Consider the following 21,324-nt stretch of genomic DNA (forward strand, 5'->3'; position numbering starts at 1 on the left):
TTATATACATTAATTCTTAAAGTCATTACCACAGTAGATGTTATCTTCATTTACAGATGAGGAAACTGAGGCACAGAGAGGCAAAGTAGGTGTCCTAGGGTCACACATACATGGAATCGTGATTACCTCCTAGGCAGGTGGTCTGGCCTGCAGTCTGGCCCTTAACCACTATGCCATCCTTGGAAAACTTAAATTTCTAACTGCGTGAACTACTGACATGTGTATGCAATATTGATATTTATAGCAAGTGATATCATTTTCATCTGTCTTAAGATTGAGACCTTCAAGTAATTACAAACAGTATTAATTTAAGAGATTGGTCAAATGATTCATTTCATAATACAGAAATGTTAAATTTTTGGTCTCAAGAGTTACATCTCTTGTTTCATCATGGAATTTTTAAAACTCTGATTATGAGGATCGCAATATCCATGTTGGAAGTTAGAGTTAATTTTGGCCAAAAGACATAAAGTTCTGACTTCACTGTCGACTCCAAGTGATTTTGAGGAATGGAACCTCCAAAAGCCTTTCTGTTCTTCGTTATACTCGTCAAGTCTAGGTGGTTAGGAAGAGAAAGAATGTGGAGCCTGGCCTGGGGCCTGCCCACCGCTGCTCAGAGGCTGGCTGGAGCCGGCCGGTGTTTCTGTGCAGCCACGGTCCGAGTCTGAAATGCATCCACACAGATGGTTTTCTTTCCGGTACACACACTGTTTCAGTACCGATAGATATCGGATACTAAATATTTGATATACAGTAAGTGGAAGATTTGCCCCGGTTTGTTTGCAGTTTTTTGCCTTTTATGTTCTCATTTTCATTCCTAAGACTGCAGTGCATTTCGAGCAATGAAATTCTTACATACCTTTTGCTTCTATACTTCTGATGAAAAGGAATACAGAAACAAGTTGGGTAGATGATAGCAGTATTAGGTATTCAGCATTTTGTAATCTAAGTAAACTAAAATTTCTAATTAGTATCATTTATTAGAAAATGTGTGATTTAGTAACAAGTCTTTCATTAAAATTTAAAAGAATTTATATCTTTCTTTATATCTGTTTCCCGACTTTTCAGTCCGATTTCTGATGAACTGGAGGGTTTGGCAAGTTGATTTAGGGGGATACAGGAGAGATTTGTAGGAAATTAATTCTTTGATGATGTGACATCATAGAAGTCCTCGTATTAGTCATAGCTCCCTACTTAGGTTAAAAACCTTGTGTGAGCTCCTGTGTCACTAGACGGTGTTTGAGAAATAGGGAAATGTCAGTTGCCTGTTTGTTTTCAGGTTGCCAACTTCGCAACAATGGAAGATGAAGAGGAGCTGGAAGAGCGTCCTCATAAGGACTGGGATGAGATCATTCCGGAGGAGCAAAGGAAGAGAGTAGAGGAGGAAGAGCGGCAGAAGGAGCTGGAAGAAATTTACATGTTGCCTCGAATTCGGAGTTCCACGAAAAAGGTGACTGAGTGAGACGAAAGATAACGCGTGTCCTTCGGACGTGCGCCGTGAAGGCCGCAGAAGTGCTGGTTGTGCAAGGAAGAGGCCCTGACCTGGAGGGTTTGTGGGGAGCCTAGCAAGGGAACATGGGAAAACGCTCAGGGCTCAGGAGGCATTTCGCGCGTTGGCTCTTTGGGAGATGGCCGAACAGGACTTGAGTTGGACAGAAGTTTGTGTTTAGTCGTTGACGTTAGAACCAGCAGTCCTAACGATTTGTTCCTAATCGGCAAACCTCTTCTGGCCTCAAAGTGTTTATTCATAGCACTCAGTGTACATACTTGGAAGAGATTATAGAAGTGTACGTCACAGCTTGCAAAGCGCCAGCACAGGCGCTGTTGAATTTGATTTTTGCAACGACATTGACGTAGGTAGTTACTACCCAGTTTGTTGGCGATAACAGACTTGGGTTTGTATAAGATCGTGGAAAATCAGTGGTAGCTAATAGGAACTATTGTTTACTGAGTACTCACTGGGTACCAGGCCTGAGTTACTGGATTTACACTTACTGACTCGTGTAATCCTTAGGAAAACCCTCATTATAGGTGCTATTCTTCCCATTTTACAAATGGAAAACACAGGCAAGTCACTTGCCCAAGGAAGTCAACGTGAACCTACAATACAAATATTTTTATTCCTATTTACTTACTGCATGCCGATATGTCTTTGGAAGTGTGACTGTCCCAAGCAGGCATTTCATTGCGTGACCGCTGTCTCCTCCTCAGCAAATTGACTTGTCTGATGTGCTGGGAAGTTCTGAGTACCAAAGAATTAGGATGCACCGGTCTTTGTCCTCAGACGTCTTGCGCCTGGCACTTGCTACAATGTGACTTTGCCTTTTCAGGCTCAGACCAATGACAGTGACTCTGACGCCGAGTCGAAGAGGCAGGCCCAGAGATCCTCTGCTTCTGAGAGCGAGACGGATGACTCTGACGATGAGAAGAAGCCTAAGCGTCGAGGGCGCCCCCGGAGCGTGCGGAAGGACCTCGTAGAGGGATTCACGGACGCGGAGATCCGCAGGTGGGTGCAGGCTCTGCTCTCCCTCGGGCTCGCTCAGAAGGGCACCCCATTGGCCTTGGGCTGATTGGACCCCTGACACTTAGACAGGGAGGGCAGAGGCCAGTACCCACCAGAAAGGCACGAGAGACCAAGTCATACATCATCCCACAGATGCTTCTCTGCCTCCGTATTAGTTTGAAGTAAATTGCAAGTGGCATATTATTTTAGGCATAGAATAGTGCAGTCTATATCAGGGAGAAATGTAGCGTTGAGGTATAATCCTCAGTTTCCCTTTCACATATCACACTTTGCTTCCTGATCCTTTTACCCACGCTGTTCTTTTCATATTGTTTCTTAGCTCTTGTCACGTGCAGCCCCATTTTCTTCAGTCACCATGCCCTCTTATTCCATTTTTCCCCTCATAGTATCTCTCCTTACACTCTGACCTGACCAGATTATTTTAGTGATTTGGCCACGGCATGTCACAGTGAGGCCCTGGATGTGTTGTGACATCTTGCTTTTTATTGACAGGGCTAGTGGTTAGCTGTAGGGAGGGGCGCCCGTGACACGCGGATTGGCATACAGCATGGTTTTTTTGCCCAGAGACTTGTAGAAGGATAGGTTGGATTTTGGTTGGAGTTAAGGTTGGAGATAATCAACAGAGTTTCAAAAACAGTTTTGCCTGAGAAACTTTAAATCATATATTTCTTGTACTTTGCCTCATTCCCCCGAAATATTTGAGGCAGTCTTAAAAATCATATAGTTGTGTTACTGACTAGAAAATAATGAAAAGTATTGCAGTAGGGAATTGAAACTAACAGTAGTGGACTGAATAGACCAGTTCACTATTTTGGGGGTTTTATCACAAGACTTGTAGTGATTGAATCATCTATTACAAAACTTGTACCTTCTAGAAAAGATAATGTTTGAGTTAAGTCACTGTTCTCAATTATGCCCCTAAGCGGTTTCATGATCAGTCACTGAGAATAAAGTTGATCTTTAGTTTGAATAGGTTTTCAGCACTCATTATTTTGAATTGGCCATTTTCAAAGGCTTTTAGCATTCATTCATTTAGTGCCTGTTGTAAGGATTGGGCCCAGTCTATTTTTGCTAGTTCACATGGGTCATATGTTTTCACAGGATATATTTGCAATAACATAGCGAACGTCTATTTTTTTTAATGTGTTTTTTCGATCATCTTCCTAGGTTCATCAAAGCATATAAGAAGTTTGGCCTCCCTCTTGAACGGTAAGTTGGTAATCATTCCTTCTCTGCCTTTTTCACTGTTAGGTTGCAATTTCTTCCTTTGGTACTATTTCCGCTTACGGTCTGGCACCTTTTGGTGGCCTGATATTTATTAGACATTAATGTATTCACACACTCCATATGACTTAGAGATCCACAATACATATACTAGAAGTACTGTACTTTGCCCCGAAGAAAACACTGCCATGAATGAAAGCAGGCTGGAAAAGAAGAAAGTGGGTCCCAGGGAAGCAGACAAGTTTAAAACAGTTCTTCTGGCACTTCCCTGCTACCACTAGCAGAGAGCTCACATCGTTAACGAGGGAAGCCGAGCCCTTCCCCTTCTGTCTTGTGACGTTATGGACTATTCCAAGTCACAGTTCTTCATGATGGACAATGAGTCATTGAACCCTCAGTCACTGGGCGGGGTTCTTGTCAGAAAAATCGACTAAGGAATGTAGAGAAAAGGGTCTTTGCAGGAGCAAGCTTCTATGAGACCAGGTGGTATTTCATGTGACCTTAGTCGACACAGGGCCTGGAAGTGTCCCCACATTCCTTTGTAGGAGCAAATTTGTCAGAGACCAAGTGGCATTTCCCGTGACATTAGGAAAGTGGGGACAGGGCCTTGAAGTGTCCCCGTCCTTGTCTGTCCTCAGGCTGGAGTGCATAGCACGTGACGCTGAGCTGGTTGATAAGTCTGTCGCGGATCTGAAGCGCCTGGGGGAGCTGATTCACAACAGCTGTGTGTCAGCCATGCAGGAATATGAAGAACAGCTCAAAGAAAATGCCAGCGAGGGTAAGTCACCAAGGCGACCTCAGGGATTCTCCCAAACACGGCGCGTGTGGACTGGAGTTGCTGCTGCGAAAGGGCTTTTCTTAGAAGAGCAGACTTGTAGCCCACGCTTCCCTGCTCCTCTGAGGTGGGTCGTCTGACCTGCCTATATGTGAACTTAGGGTTGTAAGATCCCAAAGATTGACTTGCAAATGAAGAGGACTGGCCGACAGTGCAGAGTGATGAACAAGATGAATGTGCCCCCCCCTTTTTAAATGTTGCTATAGAAAGTTTAAATTGGTTTGAATGATGTAAAGACCTGAATGGGCAAAGCTAAGCAGACACATCTGTAGTTTGGCTGTACATGAGGGCATTATAGACCACAAGCACCAGTAATTATCTTGGATTTGCTGTCCATATTGTTGTGTTGTGACAAACTTAAAAGAGTTTAGAGAATTAATTGGAATGAAATAATTGTAAACATTTTCATTACAGTGAGATTTCCATGGCACTAGAATATGTTATAATTGGATTTGTTCTATAGTATTTTCTGTTACACACCAGAAAATGTTTCTGCCTGTCCTCTAAAGACAGGTGTGGGAGGCTAGTGAGGAGAGAGCTTGACATCCTTATGGTTATAGGACACCCTCGTAGCTGAACGTCAAAGACAGGAGGGTGCTGTCATTCTGGCTCACTGCGCTGTGGGCTTTCTGTGCCATTTCCCCCATTCTTTTGTCACCCTTCACTCCACTAGAAGCAACTCACCATTGGGCCAGCAGTGGTTAAGTGTTCTGGCCCCGGAGGCCGCCAGTTTTACCTGGAATCTCAGTTCTTTAATTTCTTAGCTGCAAGACCTGAGAGAAGGTAGCCTCTCCATAGTCTCATTTGGAAAATGAAGTAATAGTACTGACCTCCAAGGTTTGGATGATTACTTGAATAATTCCATACATGTAATGAGCTTAGCAGACTGCCTGATTTGCAGGGTTAGCTGTTACCATTAGGTAAAGAAGGATTTGTGCTTTGGGATTGTCTTTTGAAGGATGTTACTGAAGTAATAGAATTTAAAAATATCTTAAATATAGGGAGGAAATTTTTCTTTAGATATATTTTCTTTTTTTTGTAAAAAAAAAACACTTAAATAACTTGAAGGTTTTGGACAATGATCCAAGTGTGTGCTTTTATAGCACCCGGAGTACATCCAAAAGTAAAACCTTAAATTTGCAGTGTTTTTCTTTTTTCATTGTGATTGTTTTATGTAAGTATTATATCCACTTGGCTCATTCCCTATTTCTTTCTCTTTCTAGAAATTTCAAAATATTTATGTACCACAGATGAGTAGTAATGTTTTTTTCTTTCCCCTTTTAACAAACAGTGCAGCGAGCACACTATTTGTTCTGCCTTGCTCTGTCCATCTCACAGTGTATTTTGCAGAGATTTCCTTATAAAAATCCGCTCCCTCCTGCACCTCTCTTTTTCTGTGTAGGTTCACAGTCAGGACCTGGCTGATTGTTTCCTCCTGGCATTGCTTATTTAACTTGTCTCCGTATACCTGTATTTCCTGTAGACTGGTATTTAGCGTATTCTGAGTCCAGACTGACAGTTCCAACTCAGGCATAAGATTATTGCTGTCTCTTTTTCTTAAGTTGGAAATTTTTGTTCCTAAAAATGTTAACATAATCATGCTTTTGTCTTATTCTACATTACCCTCATTTCTAAATACCAATGCCAATCTACTGTTACCAGTTAAGACTTCTCAATGCAAATTTTGATTTCTTTGCAGTGCTCTTTGTCCTTAGAAGATAGCCCACTAGCAATGTGCAGTCAAAATACCGTGTTTCAAAATTATTTGAAGTTTTTTTTTTCTGTGTGGTTATGCCACCAACCTAATATATAGTTTAGCCTCTTTCATTTATTTTCAATTTTTAGGGATTACTTTTCTCATTTTGATTTAACTTTGGGCTTTTGTTTGTTTTTAATTATATAAAACATTGGCCTGCTCTAAAGTCAAAACTGTAAAAGAAGGGCCATTGGGAAATTTTGCTTTCATCTCAGTTCCCCAGTCCTGTTTTATTCCCCCCCTCTAGGTAGCCGTTTTTATATTGGGTTTATCTTTTCCCATTGTTTCTATTTAGAAATTTAAGTGTAAGTGTGTGTGTGTGTGTGTGTGTGTGTTATACAGAAGATAACATGTACTGTTCTGTACCTACTTATTTTCACACATGCAGAGCACTCCATGTTATTATGTAGAAATCATCCCTTCTTCCTTTTACAATTGCACAATATTCCACCATATAGATAGATGTGAATTCATACTTTGTGAACATTTGGGTTGTTTTCGGGCTTTTGCCATTCTAAATAAAGCCACAATGAATAAGTAGACTAATGAATGTGCTATATCATATCTCTGCCAGCGTATCTTTGGGAAAGATTTCTAGAAGCGGGATAGCTGTTGCCAAATTCTCCTCCATAAGTTTGACATTTACACTGCCACCAGCAGTGCATAATGGTACTGTTTTACAAGCCTCATAAACGAAATGTACTGTCAAACACTTGGATTTTTGCAAACTGATAAGTGAGAAATGGTATCTCATTTTTCTCTGAATGAGCAAGGTTGGTCATCTCTTCTAAGGACCATTTGTGAACTGTCCATCTATTATGCCTGTTTTCTATTGAGCTGTTGGTCTTAATTTTGAGGATCTCTTTTTTGAGGAACTGTCCATCTATTATGCCTGTTTTCTATTGAGCTGTTGGTCTTAATTTTGAGGATCTCTTTTTCTCAACTTTTAGAGAAAGTTGCCAGTTTTCTCTAGTTTGTGATTTGCATTCTTTGCTTATGGTATTTTATGCAGAAAAGTTAAAAATATTTTTTCTATAGTCAAATTTATCAGTTTACCCTATCGTATTTAGATTTTGAGTCAGTTAAAAACGTTTTCTTTACTCCCAGGACATAAAGCAATTCACTGTGATTCTCCCCGCCCTCACCCCCACCCCCCAATGTGATTTCATTTACTTTTATGTCTCTGATCTACTTAGAGGTTTTCCTGATGTATCCAGTTTTCTTTTTTCTATATGGCTATTATATGTCTTTACACCATTCATTAAAAGTAGTTCATCTTTTCTCCACTGCCTGATTTTCTTTTTGTTTTAAGAACTTCATAATATGTTACAGATACACAATATCAGCGTGCTATTAATGAGCATTTAGCTTTCCAATCTTTTGCTTTCTAGCGATGTAGTAAATAATTCTGTATGTAAGCCATTTTGCACTATCCCGTCTCACCGGAAAATAGAAAGTGTCTGTTTTCTCTTTAATTTTATCAGCATGATATTTTCAAGTTTTTTATTTTTTCCAACCTGATAGGTTAAAAATGGCACGTGCATATATTTAATTTTCATTTCTCACGAGTGAGGTTGAGTATTTTTTGTACGTTTAGGAAACACTTGGATTTCCTTTTCTGCAAGTTGTGTCTTTATCCTTTGCCCATTTTTCTATTGCAGTCCAGGAAACTGAGACCCAGAGAGATTAACAACTAGAATGAGAGAGGAGAAGGGAGAAAAGGGTGTAGTTTCGTCAGATTTGGGAATAAATCCCAGATTTCTGATTTTCAGAGCATGGCCTTTCCCACTTTACCACTTTCTCTCCCAGCTCTCTTCAGTGTTGTTGGAATAGCATTTACAAGTGACATTCTGGTGGATTACATAAAAATCCCTAAATAATTGTGTGTAATGTGAGTGTCATTTCATCAACTTGCATGTTTAAAAAACATGAAGTCTTTTCTCATACTCTGAGCCATCTTTCCTCTTACAGACAAGTGTCATTCTCTCAGGGATTTCAACCTGGACTCTGATTAGAGTTGGCTGGGTTTCATTTTTACTTCTGGGATTTTAATTTGAAACTAGGGCTAGGATAATCTTTCCATGACATCTTTTGTTCATCATTTCAAATGTGTTAGGTATGAACTTGACCTCATAACTTATTTAGTAGAGAAGATCATCTTTAAAACGCTTTCTTTAAAAAACCGTTAATGGGATAGTTAAAAAAACACAAGAAAAAACTTTACTGATATTATTCCTTTAGCATCGTCTTTTGTTAATTTTATTAAAACAAACAGGAAATAATAGAATTTAGAACACTAACTGATTAAAAATCTCTAAAAAAAAAAAACTGAATTATTTAGAGGTTATTTTACAAACAATAATTGAGAAAACTTTTTGGCCTTGCAGGTTATATCTTTGAATTAAAATAAGAGATGTATTTTAAAGGGAGTAAGCATCCAGGATTTACTGATATCTGTTATCTGTGGAACTTCACAAATTCTTATTTAACTAATGTGAAATTGGTATTTTTTTTAGGGAAAGGACCAGGGAAAAAGAGAGGCCCAACAATCAAGATATCTGGGGTTCAGGTTAATGTGAAATCCATTATACAGCATGAAGAAGAGTTTGAGATGCTGCATAAATCTATTCCTGTGGACCCTGAAGAAAAAAAAAAGTGAGTGTGCCATGTGCCGGTGCCTGGGTGGTTGTGCCATAGGGAAATAGACTGGCAGTTAGTTCTGTATAGTTCCGTGGTGTTTTCCTTGTCTTTGCTTCCACACACCGTCATACTTTTTCCATGGTCATTTGTGTTCCTTTCCACGTCAGAAAGGCCCCTCTTCCAATGTCTTCCTGTGTTTGACATCCTCTTAGGTACTGCCTGACGTGTCGTGTCAAAGCTGCACATTTCGACGTAGAGTGGGGAGTGGAGGATGATTCTCGCCTCCTGCTGGGAATTTACGAACATGGTTATGGGAACTGGGAGCTGATTAAAACGGATCCAGAGCTTAAGTTAACCGACAAAGTAAGTAACTCTGTGATGCTGGAGACTCCTAAATTTGTTCATCTTTTTATATTGATTGCTTATTTTTAACTATTTTCCGGGTGGGGGGGGCATCAAATTGGAAATTAGTACAATAGTAAATTCCTGGGATTTTGTATCCTTGGAAATGTTACAGCATCTTTAGGGGACTGTGGCACTGTTTCATAGATGAAAAGAATAGCCAGGTAAAATTTCGGGGAAATTATAGGAGAAATCTTAAAGTTCTGATTTTTACTAGAGGTCAGTTTCATTGCAACAAATACCAGGGTACGATTCTGAATAATAAAAGCATTTCTCGGCCTTAGTTGTTGGCCCTTTGTTTAAAACTATTTGAAGCAACCGTATTTCAGCTCTGCATACAGAGAAACAATGAGCCACACCTTGGTGTTTTTTGTAATGGAATTAAACCTTGGCTGTACTTCTCCCACCAAATCTAGCCTCCCACCCTCTCCGTGTGGCAAATCGGGCTACCAGGTAGTAAGGCCGTGCTCAGAAGTGTAAGCAGGGAAAGCTGACTGGCTCCAGTTTTAGTGGCTGTGCTCCTGGCAGGGCTTTTCCTGGCACGTCAAACAATGCTCATGCCATGTGCAGTGTTGTGAGAGGGTGACAGCACCCTGCAGTAAGCACTGAGGCCAAATCCAGTGTGGCCTGAGAGGCCCATCTGTGGCGGCAGGACGGACGCTGTCCTGACATGGCTCAGTGCTCTCCAGCAATGCTCTAAGAAGCATTTTCAATCTAAAACGAAGCTTTAACCTAGCTCCAGGGATTCCCTGCTCCTGGAAGGAGGAAATCCACGACGGCTGGGATGGTCTAGCAGATGAAGCCAACAAGCCCCTCCTACCTGAGTTGTTCTACCCTGTTAACAGCACAGGTAGGAGCCAGTGGGAGAGCTGGACTTCTCCATCCCATTTTGTAAAACGAGAACGGCTCATGAGGGATTTGCAGTGACTGGGAGCCATGGACATGAGATAGGATCTGAGGCTGTGTCTATATTTTGGGTGGCTGGGGAGGGAAAGGACTGCTCAGTTCTGTGTCGTGATCCACTAACCGGGACGTGGGTGGTGGCGGGTGCTTCTCTTCTTTCCTGTTGAAGATTCTGCCCGTGGAGACAGATAAAAAGCCTCAGGGGAAGCAGCTGCAGACCCGAGCAGACTACTTGCTGAAGCTGCTCAGGAAGAGTCTGGAGAAGAAGGGGGCCGTGTCGGGCGGGGAAGAGGTGAGTGGGGCTGGCAGCTGGGCATCCTTCGTGGGTCTGAGACTCCGAACCTGCACACTTAGGAAAGAGAAGCGATGCCCTCTCGGGGCGTTGCTCAGAATAGTACCTTCTCGTAGTCAGCTCTTGGTGGCTGGTTGGTAACAATAGAAACGTTTTCTTTTAACTACTGACCTAAACACGTGGGCAACTTTCTTACAAGCCCGTTCTCTTCAAATATTGCCTCAAAATAGTCATCATCTCCCCCAGTGCCACTGGTCCAGACATACTGTTGCTGTTTCTTTATGCTGCTTCCTGCGTTTTGGAAGACTCATAGTTCCGGTAACAGTATGACTTCCACTAGGTTTGCCTGTTGTTACAGCTGACTCTGGGCTACTTGTAATCAGGGGTCCAGGGAACAAATAGAAATTGGAATCCACAGCTAATTCAGAAGTGGGGCTTCAGTCATGACTGCCTTACTTGCTTAGTGAAAAATACCAACCTAGTTGCTAATGAACTCACATGAGCTTTACCTCCTTTAATTTCCCCAACTTTTCATTTCACTTCATACCTGGAAAGCTGGGAATCACAGTTAGAAGATACGATAAGTTATGTGTGGTGCCAGCAGTCTGTGTGTGTTTCCTTAAGTGCTCTTGGCACTATGCCATTTGTATGAATTTCCCTGTATTACAAACCGAAGAAATTTTAGAAACAAAAATCTCACTAACCCCATACCTTGTCCTTTTTCACAGAATAGGATTGTAAGTTGTGTCATTCTCCAGATAATATGTTACGTATAGACTGTAAATTAGGCTCTGGAGAGACAGACGAGACCAGGTTTATCCTTGGCGTTAGATTACTGTCGTATCTGATTGATAGCTCAACACCTTTTCCTTATTTTTAGATATAGCATGCTTCTTGGTTTTTGTTTGGTTTTGTTTTACTGTTCCTATTATTGTCTTTTGTATATTATCTTTATTTATATCTTCGTACATAAGATGTTTTTCCTTCTTTTGAGTTATATCTTTAGAATGAATTCCAAACCCTGGAATCCCTAGCTCCAAGGAGATGGATGTTTTTATGTGGCGTAGGTCATGTCTGAGGCCTGCAGTCACGTGTCCCCACCCACTCCCCGCCCTGTAGAATTGGTTGCACTTCTTTGCCTTTCCTCTGAATTTTCTTGTTTGAATTATATGGCTGCTACTGTTTCAGATCACCGCGCTGTTAGGCCATGCTTTTGAGGGACTTGATGTGTAGTGTTGTCATCATTTTCTCTCCCATTCGAGGCCAAATTAAAAAAGCGGAAGCCTCGAGTAAAGAAGGAAAACAAAGCACCGAGGCTGAAAGATGAGCACGGGGTTGACTTCTCATCTCCCAGACACTCGGACAACCCGTCAGAGGAGGGAGAAGTGAAGGTAGGAGGCTCGATTTCGGTTGAGGCTTATGTTTTCCGCTGCATTTATTGTGTCGATTTGTATGAAACCATTCACAATGTGTTCGGTTTACCTGCAGAGTAGATCAAATGAAATAGAATGCGTATGTCTTTGCTTGGCCTGTAAGAGGAAATGTAGTTGTTCCTTGAAGTCGGCAGTTGCAAATTCACAAGGAAATGAAGGGAACTGCGAGTTGAAGGATAGAAGGCAATTGACACTCAGCCTCCTTGTGGGGAGCGATAGGAAGTAGTGGGGACTGGGGTTAAACAGTCCCCACTACAGGTACAAGGCACAGCTGCCCTGTTTTTTGTTGAGCCAAACGAAACTTCACCTGTGGATCAGCTTTGGCCCAAGGCATGCCAGTTTGCAACCTCTGGTGTAAGCAAAGGGGAAAGTAAACTGGTGCCCTTCAGTGTTGTTTCAGTGAGTGTCAGCTTAATGGATTTTGTTTTGTTACTCTTTGAGTGTAAATGTGCTTTGAGATTAGTTCCAAGAGGGTTAGCAGTGGGCACAGGAACTAGCATGGACTCGAGTCATGCATACCTGAATTCATATTCCCATGCTAGCAACCTCACCAATTAGCTGACAGGTACATAATCTCTTTGGTCCTCAGTTTTTCCAGTCTGTGAAATGGGAGCAATAATGCCTGTGTTGAAGGGTTGCTATGAGAATTAGAGAAGATATAAGTGAAGAACATCTGCCTCTACTAGCTTAACTGGTTACTGCCAGAGAGGTTAAGAATTGTGTAAGTGCTTTAAGGCTATATGCTTGAAAACAAGCTTCTAGGTGTAGACGAAGTGATGAACCACTGGGGGCAGTGCTTCTTTCTCCAGAAAGTTAATGAGTAAATACAAAGTTTGTGGCCATAGCTCATAGCCCTGTTTGTCTTCTAGGATGATGGCTTAGAAAAAAGTCCAATGAAAAAGAAACAGAAGAAGAAAGAGAACAAGGAGAACAAGGAGAAACAAATGAGTTCTAGGAAAGAAAAAGAGGGGGACAAGGAAAGGAAGAAGTCGAAAGATAAGAAAGAGAAGGTATCGGCGTCATTCTACTTACTGAATTCAGAAATAGAATGGGGCTGGAGGGCCCTGAAGTAATCCTCTTTTTTTATGGGTGCGTCCAAGAAGGAAGGATGGAGCTGTCAGGGTGAGGCCTGCACCTCTCCCTGCAGAGAGAAGGGAACAAACAAGTTTGGGGTATTCTTGCACTCTTTTACCTATTTCAGGGGGGATGTTTGAATGAGAGAAGGCAGGTGAGAGACTCACCTGCATTTACAGGTAACTACCTGAAACACATTCTCAGGTTCATGGTACAAGAGCACAATCCACAGATGAATTCGAATATTCGAAAGATTTAGGCTTCAAACCAAATATATCAAAAGTTGAGCTTTTGGAATAGAAATTGGTGAAAAACCCCGTTTTTATATATAACCTTCACTTTCAGAATTTGATGAGTTTATTCCAAACCAGAGAATTCTGGTACAGTGTTGCATGTATGCTTGCTGACTTGTGATGAAATCATGTTGCAATTAAGCTTTAGTCGTTGTGAAAACATACAAAGATAACTGCCACCATTTCACCATCCAGTCATAACTCGAGTAGATTTTTTGCTGACTTTCTTTGGAACTTTTGTCTTATGCGTGTAAGAGCAAATATAAAAACCAGACCAGATTGCTTGCATAGCCTCTCTCCCAACTTAGCACTACATCACAACTTTGCAAGTGAAGAAATAAATACGTGTTACAATTCTGATAGATGAGGAAGATTCTGTTTGGAAGAAGTTTACGTCATTCCTATTGAAATTGCTTTCAAATTTCTAATGTCATAAACCATCCAATGACAGATAATCTGCATTTCTGCTTCCACAGAAAGATACTTTTCTTAAAGTGAAACATTTTCAAAAATAAAAGTACAAAGAACGATTTCACAAACATCCATGTATTCACTACCCAGATACAGCTTTTGTTAATATTTTTCGATGTTTACTTTAAGTAGCTTATTTTGGCTACTGTATTTTGAGTTTCCTGCACGCATTACTGGTGCTGTTGAAACTCCTTTTCTCCTGCACAACACTACTCTGTAATTGATTTGCAATGTTCCTATCTGTGTTTTTATACTTCTACTACACATTCTACAATCATAAACAAAGTGTAGTGTTGTTTTATGTTTTGGAATGTTCATACGTGAAGTCATTTTTTACAAACAAATCTCTATATATCTCCATCCTTCTACATCCTTTCCTGGAGAAATGAGATTTGTCCATGGGGCTTCATGTAGATTTCAATCATTTACAGTATTTTCATTAGCCCAAATTCCTCGATCAAAGTGTATTTATTTATAAGCTCTTAATAAAAGTTGCTGCATGACACTGTACAAGATCTCTGCCAGTGGACGCTCCTGATAATTTCTCTGTGCGTTTTCTGGATGAGGGGGTAGAAGTACTAACAGTAATGAAGCTGAACTTATCATTGGGCGCGTAGAGACAGATGTGGGCACGATGGACGAGGAAGCTGCAATCACATAGATTTTGGCTTCCTCATGTCCCAGAGGATTTTATTTTACCGCTTGTGTAGTGAGGCCATCATACTTACACTCTGTCGTGATGTGACGTAGGTAAGAAGTCCAGATGGCAAGGCAGGACTGCACAAATGACAATGACTCCTTGTAACTCTTTTTTAAAAGCCTAAAGGTGGTGATGCCAAATCTTCAAGTAAATCAAAGCGATCTCAGGGTCCTGTCCATATTACAGCAGGAAGTGAACCTGTCCCCATTGGCGAGGATGAGGACGATGATCTGGACCAGGAGACGTTCAGCATAGTAAGTCCTGAAGCGGAGGGACGCTGGCCAGCGTCTGCAGCCCCGGGGCCGGCTGCCTGCGGCTCTGCCCCCCGTAGGTCCAGCCGTACGGCCCCATTGGGTCTGAGCCCTCAGTACATTACTTTGGACACACATGCTTCTGAGACCTAAGATCTTGTGCTCTGGAACAGGCTGGAAGTAAGAGATGTTCTTACCCTACTTCTAGTGAGAAGGAATCTGAGGGAGTGCATTTCATGTCTCGTGCTCCCAGCCAGAAAGACGGCAGGGGACCTTTTGGCTTTTGGGAAACGGAAGTGTTCCCCGAGCTAATGTTTATTGAGTACTTTCCGTGTGCAGCCTCTGGAGTTAACCATGTTGTGTAGCAGACTGTTTCTGTCATTGTAGAGGTTACGTCTGCGTAGGGGAGCTAGTTAGGTAGCTGCACAAATTATGTTGGTGCTGCTGCATCAGTGCAATGGAGGAGACAGGCCAGATACTGCAGAGATCCTGTGAGAGGGGATGTGACCCAATCGGGATGTCAGGGAGGCGTGTTTAAAGAAATGATGTTTGAACTGGGTTCTGAAGGAAGAGGGAAAGGTAACAGGAAAAGGGGCGGGAAGAACACAGAGTGCAGGGAATAGCAGCATGCATGAAGGTTGTGTAGCAAAACTGAATATGGTGCACAGAGGAGGTCTGAGAGGCCACTGTGGCTGGAGTGGTGAGAGCAGGGGGCAGCGTGACCTGAGATGAGGCTGGGGTCTCGGCTGAAGGAGCCAGAGCAGTGGTGAATGTGGCATATCCTGTGTGCTTCCTTGTGGTTGTGGCTGAAGCTAAGATACGGCCCAGGATGTGGTCTCTCTCCCCAAGTGAGACAGGGAAGGTGATTGGGGGATGTGCAAGGACCAGGCTTTAGAAACAGGCAGGGGTGCTCTCAGAGCCCTAATTTCTTTCCTGGAGCTGCAGGGGTGTATTGCATCTGTCGCGCCATCAGTTCCCTTCCCCACCTCTCTTGTGGTCCCTTTCTCTCCCCAGATTTCCATACATCAGTTCACTTGAACAGTTAATTGATTCAAGTGACAGAGAAAGTGATCTTCTTCCACACCTCAAAATACTCCTGCAGTCCATTCATATTTATTGGGCACTTGTGTTTTTAATGAATTGCATGTTCTTACCCTTTGCCTATTTTGGGTACTTTGTCTTATCGTACGTTTTTGTAAAGGAATTCTTACGTTCATGATACTGACGTCCATCTGTCAGTCATTACAAGTATCTTCCAGTTTGTGCTACATCTTTTTCATTTTGTGTCCTTTTTTTAGATTGAAGTAGAACACTGAGAAATAAACAGATTGTAAGTGTAACAGCTATGGGAATTACCAAAAAGTGATGGAAGTTGATAGGATTTTCATTGTTCTGAAGTTTCGTGTTCATGCGCCTTATTTTAGTTCATTGTACCAGGTACTTAGTTGCTGACCACCCGATGTCTTACAGGCCTGAGAAATTTTCTCGAATTATTTTGTGATCATTTCCTCTTAAGTTCATAGTTTTATCTTCATGGAACTCCTTGTTTTTGGATATTAGACTCTGGGAAAGGTCCCTAATGTTACCGTTTTTTGTTCGTTTTCCACTTCTGCTTTTTAGACTGCTTTCCAGGGGAACCCCTCAACTTGATCTCCCATTATTTCTTTTGAGGCTTTCATTTCTCTTGTCATGTTTTATTTCCAAGATCCTTTACCACGGCCCCCCCCCCCCACTTTTTCCCCCATGGTTCTCTGAATGTTTACATATTTCTCTCTCTTTTCCATCATTCACGTTAGATATTACCAGATGGCTTGGTAATCCTCAGTTGTCTCTTTCATTTATATTCTGTTGTTTATGCCAGACACTTCCTTAAATGGCTCGGTAGTCCTAGGTTGTCTGTCATATTTAAGTGTGGGGGACTGCTGAGCCTCTGATTGGAAGCTCTGCGCATGTGGGTGGGTCTTGATGGACGCTGAGAGTGTTTACTGGGGGATCTGGCTGGGCTGCTTCCTTGGGAAACTTCCAGGGGATCGCCAGCATCTTTTGGTTCTTCCTCTTGGGTGGTCAGATTTTATGGAGAAAAATCCCCCAACCTCCAGACTGGAGGGTGAAGGCCTGGCTTTCTTCATTCTGGAATCTGAGAAGCAGAAGACTGGGTGATGGCTCATCTACTATGCAGAAAACAGATAGTCCTGTTTTCTGGGCAGTGACCTTGCCTTTCAGCCACGCTTGTGTAGCCCAGATCAGAGACCTTTCTTTTATCCTCCCCAGAGAATAAACTTCCCTGTCTTTTGTTGGGCTGTGTTGGAGATCTGGGTGTCAGCTATGAATCTGAGTATCTGTTTACTCTTCAGCAGTGTTTCTCTAGCTCTCACCCCTATGTCCAGAGACACTTAGCTAGCCTTTGGGGGAATTTTGTGATATAAATCAGGTGGATCTCAGGGTTCTCCACTGCTGGCGTTAGTGTTCTCAGGTCTGATAAGTCATTTCCTTTGCTAGCAGTATTTTTGTTGCTGTTGTTTTCTCTTTCATTTTTTCTGTGTTTGTGGGCTTACGTCTTTTTAAGGCAACCCCTTTCCTGTCCTTCAGCGGGAGTGGGAGTGGGGGAAAGAAAGATTCTTGTGTTCAGTTCCCAGTCTTTCTCTGGAAGCCCCTCCCTTGGTTTCTTACGAGCCGTAAGGACTTGTAAATATTTGATCCCGCGATTTTAGCTAGTTTGAGAGGGGAGATTTTCAGGCTAGGTCTGTAACTGTGCTTCTCGTTTGATCTTCATAATGGCCTTGGTAGATTGTCAGACCCCTCTTGAAGTTGAGAAAACATAGCATCATTTTCAAAGGCCATGTAAGCTGCACGAGGCCATTGCTGTGGCATCGCTGGGTGCTGGACTTACACTTCAGGTTTTTCTGACTTGGCATCGACGCTTGTCCCACTGGCTTTACCCATGTCTCCTGGAGTGATGACATGGCATGAGGGTGGGCTGTACGTTCCCGAGGGGTTCAGGGCACAAGCTGAGGAGGAGAGACACCTTTCCCATAGATGTCTTATGTCTCTTCTGTCTTGGCCTGTTCCAGTGTAAGGAGAGGATGAGGCCCGTGAAAAAGGCACTGAAACAGCTGGACAAACCCGATAAGGGGCTCAACGTGCAAGAACAGCTGGAGCACACCCGGAACTGCCTGCTGAAAATTGGAGACCGCATAGCCGAGTGCCTTAAAGCTTACTCAGACCAGGAGCACGTCAAACTGTGGAGGAGGTAAGCGCCTCGGCCTCCAGTGGCCCGGCTTGATTGGCAAAGTGTGTGTGTGGGGGTGGTGGAGGGAGCGGGGGTTCTGTTTTTGTCGTATAAAAGGTGACAGGGCCACCCAAATTGTTTTCCCCACAGAAGCCATCTTTGGCAGCATAGCTGCAGGCTTCCATTTTACTTTCCCGAAATAGGCCATTTCACCGACACCCGTCTTTTGAGTCCACTGGATGCTGTCATTGTTTTATAAGAGAGAGACAGTCATTCTGGATTCGCTGACCTGTTCTGAGAAAAAAGACTCAGTCTTTAAACCTGGAAGGGATAGAAATCATCTAGTTTCACTATACCCATCTCCAGGTGATATTCAGATGTAATGCAGTAACTGCTTGGGTAGTTCTCTGCTAACACGGAAGGGAAACACTTTAAAACCATCCCAACTATGAGTTCTCTGTTCCCTATAATAATTGAGTGAATAGCAGTGATTTGGATGAATGCACTTAATCCAGAGCTTGTTTGTCAGCTGTCGTGACTTATATCCACTCAGTTGATATTTTATCACTTGATAAATCATTTGATTGATAAATCATTTTTTGATTATCACTTGATCAATCATTTGATATTTTAAGAAAACATGAATTTCTCTGACAGTTACAGCGTTAATCTCTTTCCATGATCCACGGTTATTTGAACCACGTGGACTCTATGGTTCATGTAAATTATCTTCGTGTAATATGCCCAATATCAGTGGATTGGCTTTAGAGTGAAAAATGGTCTGAGGAAACTTTCTGTCACGATGCTCTCCATAGCACGCTTCACACCCATAAAACAAAATTTAGAAAAACGTAATGTTTTAACATGTCACTCTTCCCCTTTGCACTGTTACCTACTCCCTCCCGTCCCTGGCCATGTGGCTTTCCTTTTCCTGGGCTTACGCCCCGTTGGAAGATGACACAGCTCACCCTAGTACGTAGGACCCCAGCTGTGCTTCCTGCTGTGCACGGGGGCAGGTCTGGGTTTCAATGCACTGGCGCCATGGCCCACCAGGGTGGAAGTGGTTCACAGAGGGTCCTTACCCACGCCCGAGAAACCGTCCATCATAAAGTGGCAGTTGCAAGTACAGTAGGAGTTTCTAGAAGGAGGAAGTGCATGTGGAAGAGTAGTCAGGAGGGTGTGCTGAGAGGCGGGCGGGCAGGTGCCCCTGAGCTGGGCGTACAAGAGCGGAGTGGATGTAAATGCAGGCTGTTCCCAGGCGTCACCAAAGGCTTGGAAGTGGGACTGGGAGGTTTTTAAGGTTTAAAGGCAGTTTGTTAAGATGACTGGAGCCCTGATGGAAAACAAAGAGAAAGCCTGAGGAAGGCAAGTCAGTGGCTTTCCACACACTGAGTTGGGGGCCAGCGCAGTGTCCTGTGGGTGGCTCGACACGGTGACACTGCTCTCTAGAAAGCGTGCTTGGACGTGAGATGCCTTTTCCAGCTCACTGAGAGTGACACCCCTTCCATCAGCCCTTCCCCTGTTGACAGTTATGCTATGGTAGGGTGAGTGCGGTGGGATTGGCGGGGACGAGTCCCTCCGAATTTTAAGGAAGAAACGACAGGCATTGGTGGTGACTACTGGAGGACAGAAGCAGCAGCAACGCAGAGGTTCTGGACTGTACGTGGGTCCCCACCTGGGAGGTCATGGCGATGGTGGACTGCACTGTAGAGTCTAGGAGATGTGGGAGGTGAAGGAAGACTTCAGCACTGGAGTCCTGGGAGCCGGTGAGATGAGGTGTTTTTCGCTGAGACAGAGCCCTGGGCTTCAGACCCCTCCATCAAACGATTGATCGTAGCATCGAAAAATGTGTTATTGATGCAAAGACCTGAAAGAACATTTCTGTGACTCAGTTTCTACACCTGGAGAGTTTTCCACCACCAAATTTAATCGCTTGCCATCAACCAGGAGAGAATTAAAGTTCTTTTTAAAATTCTGTCATTTACCAGAACTGTTTTTTTTCCTTATTTTAGGAACCTATGGATTTTTGTTTCCAAGTTTACAGAATTTGATGCTCGAAAATTGCATAAGTTATACAAGATGGCTCATAAGAAAAGATCTCAAGAAGAGGAGGTAAAAATACAAGTTTAATCCTAATTTGTACAAACAGAACTAAAAAAAACCAAAAACACAAAACAGTTCCATAGAAAAGTTCCTTATTAACATTTTTGTCCCTGGGGTGATGAGCGTAGACCCATCGGTGGTTGGTACTGGCAGGATCCCTGGGTGTCTTACTTTGCAGATGGAAGTACAGGTCCGCGGGGGTGCAGGAGCCCCCCACACCCATCCTGTCTTGTCTAGTGTGTTCCTTCCGTGTGTGAGCTGTGTGGTTTTTCAGCATGCTCCATTAGCAGCTTAACAGTAAGACCCGATGGGAAAAACAGCCAGTGCATCGGGACCAAACATTGTAGAAATTCTGACAAGGGGCTGTGAGCCTGTGTTCTTCTGCACCAGGCCTCTTCTTCTTCCATAGACATGTGTCTCAGTAGAGCACATGAATGTGACTCCTTCCTGTGGGCAGAAAATACTTTCTTCTGTTCTTTTCTGGGCCATGAGAACTTGATGTCCTTCTAGTGTTTGTACGTGGGGTTCTAACTGCTCACATGAAGGAGCACACTTGAGAAGGTGCCGGGAAATGGCCTCCCCTTCTGTGGTGTCCCCTGCTGTGGGGAGTGGCATGGCAGGGACGGTGGTCGTTGTGCAGCCTGTCCATTTGCAGATCTGCTGACTTGCCACGTGGGTCCTGCCTAAAGTAGCCACTTAGGGCCTGTCTGGTGGCATTGGGGGTCCCCTGCTAACATGTCAACTCCCGGAAGGCAGAGGTTTTATGGCTCGGTCTCTGCTTTCTTCTCATCCCCCCGGGGCAGGTGCTCACAGGTATTTGGTGCATGACGTAAGCTATGCCCAGCTCTGCGTTGACCTGTGGAGTCTCCCCTCTAGTCGCTTATGATTAAATTTACATGGGAGAATGGGATGTATGAGGTAGCCATGATACACAGGAATAATACACCGCTGTTGCTGAATGTTAGTGTAATTTTCAGCATTCTAAGAAGTAAGTTGTTGAAAGAATAGTCAGAAAATGCCCCGGGAGGAAATGGAGTAGTTGGGAAAGAGTAAAAGGTAGGATGAGCATTTGAAGCTGAGCGCATGATGTAAAAAGCTTCGTTACTGTAGGTATCAGGAGTTAGTGTGAGTGGAACGACAAAAGCAGTGACCCCACTAGTGGGGGTGTACATGTCACAGCCTTTCTGGAGGACA

At 43.1% G+C, this 21,324-nt stretch overlaps 1 protein-coding gene across 4 annotated transcripts in view; it reads left to right on the plus strand.

The window, feature by feature from the left end:
• CHD2 (chromodomain helicase DNA binding protein 2) overlaps positions 1-21,324 on the plus strand; it is a 95,065-nt gene that overhangs the window by 61,036 nt on the left and 12,705 nt on the right. For 2 of the 4 annotated variants that reach the window (XM_033100388.1, XM_033100387.1), the window contains 12 exons: positions 1,280-1,450; positions 2,331-2,506; positions 3,692-3,733; positions 4,387-4,526; positions 8,856-8,994; positions 9,192-9,342; positions 10,454-10,576; positions 11,839-11,967; positions 12,879-13,019; positions 14,667-14,801; positions 17,870-18,048; positions 20,040-20,139. In XM_033100388.1, the coding sequence (XP_032956279.1) occupies positions 1,280-1,450; positions 2,331-2,506; positions 3,692-3,733; positions 4,387-4,526; positions 8,856-8,994; positions 9,192-9,342; positions 10,454-10,576; positions 11,839-11,967; positions 12,879-13,019; positions 14,667-14,801; positions 17,870-18,048; positions 20,040-20,139 (1,626 nt within the window). The remainder of the gene's footprint in view (positions 1-1,279; positions 1,451-2,330; positions 2,507-3,691; positions 3,734-4,386; positions 4,527-8,855; positions 8,995-9,191; positions 9,343-10,453; positions 10,577-11,838; positions 11,968-12,878; positions 13,020-14,666; positions 14,802-17,869; positions 18,049-20,039; positions 20,140-21,324) is intronic. The other 2 variants (XM_033100389.1, XM_033100390.1) reach the window with 2 other exon arrangements.

This window comes from Rhinolophus ferrumequinum, chromosome 28, assembly GCF_004115265.2.
Source record: "Rhinolophus ferrumequinum isolate MPI-CBG mRhiFer1 chromosome 28, mRhiFer1_v1.p, whole genome shotgun sequence".
NCBI lineage: Eukaryota > Metazoa > Chordata > Mammalia > Chiroptera > Rhinolophidae > Rhinolophus > Rhinolophus ferrumequinum.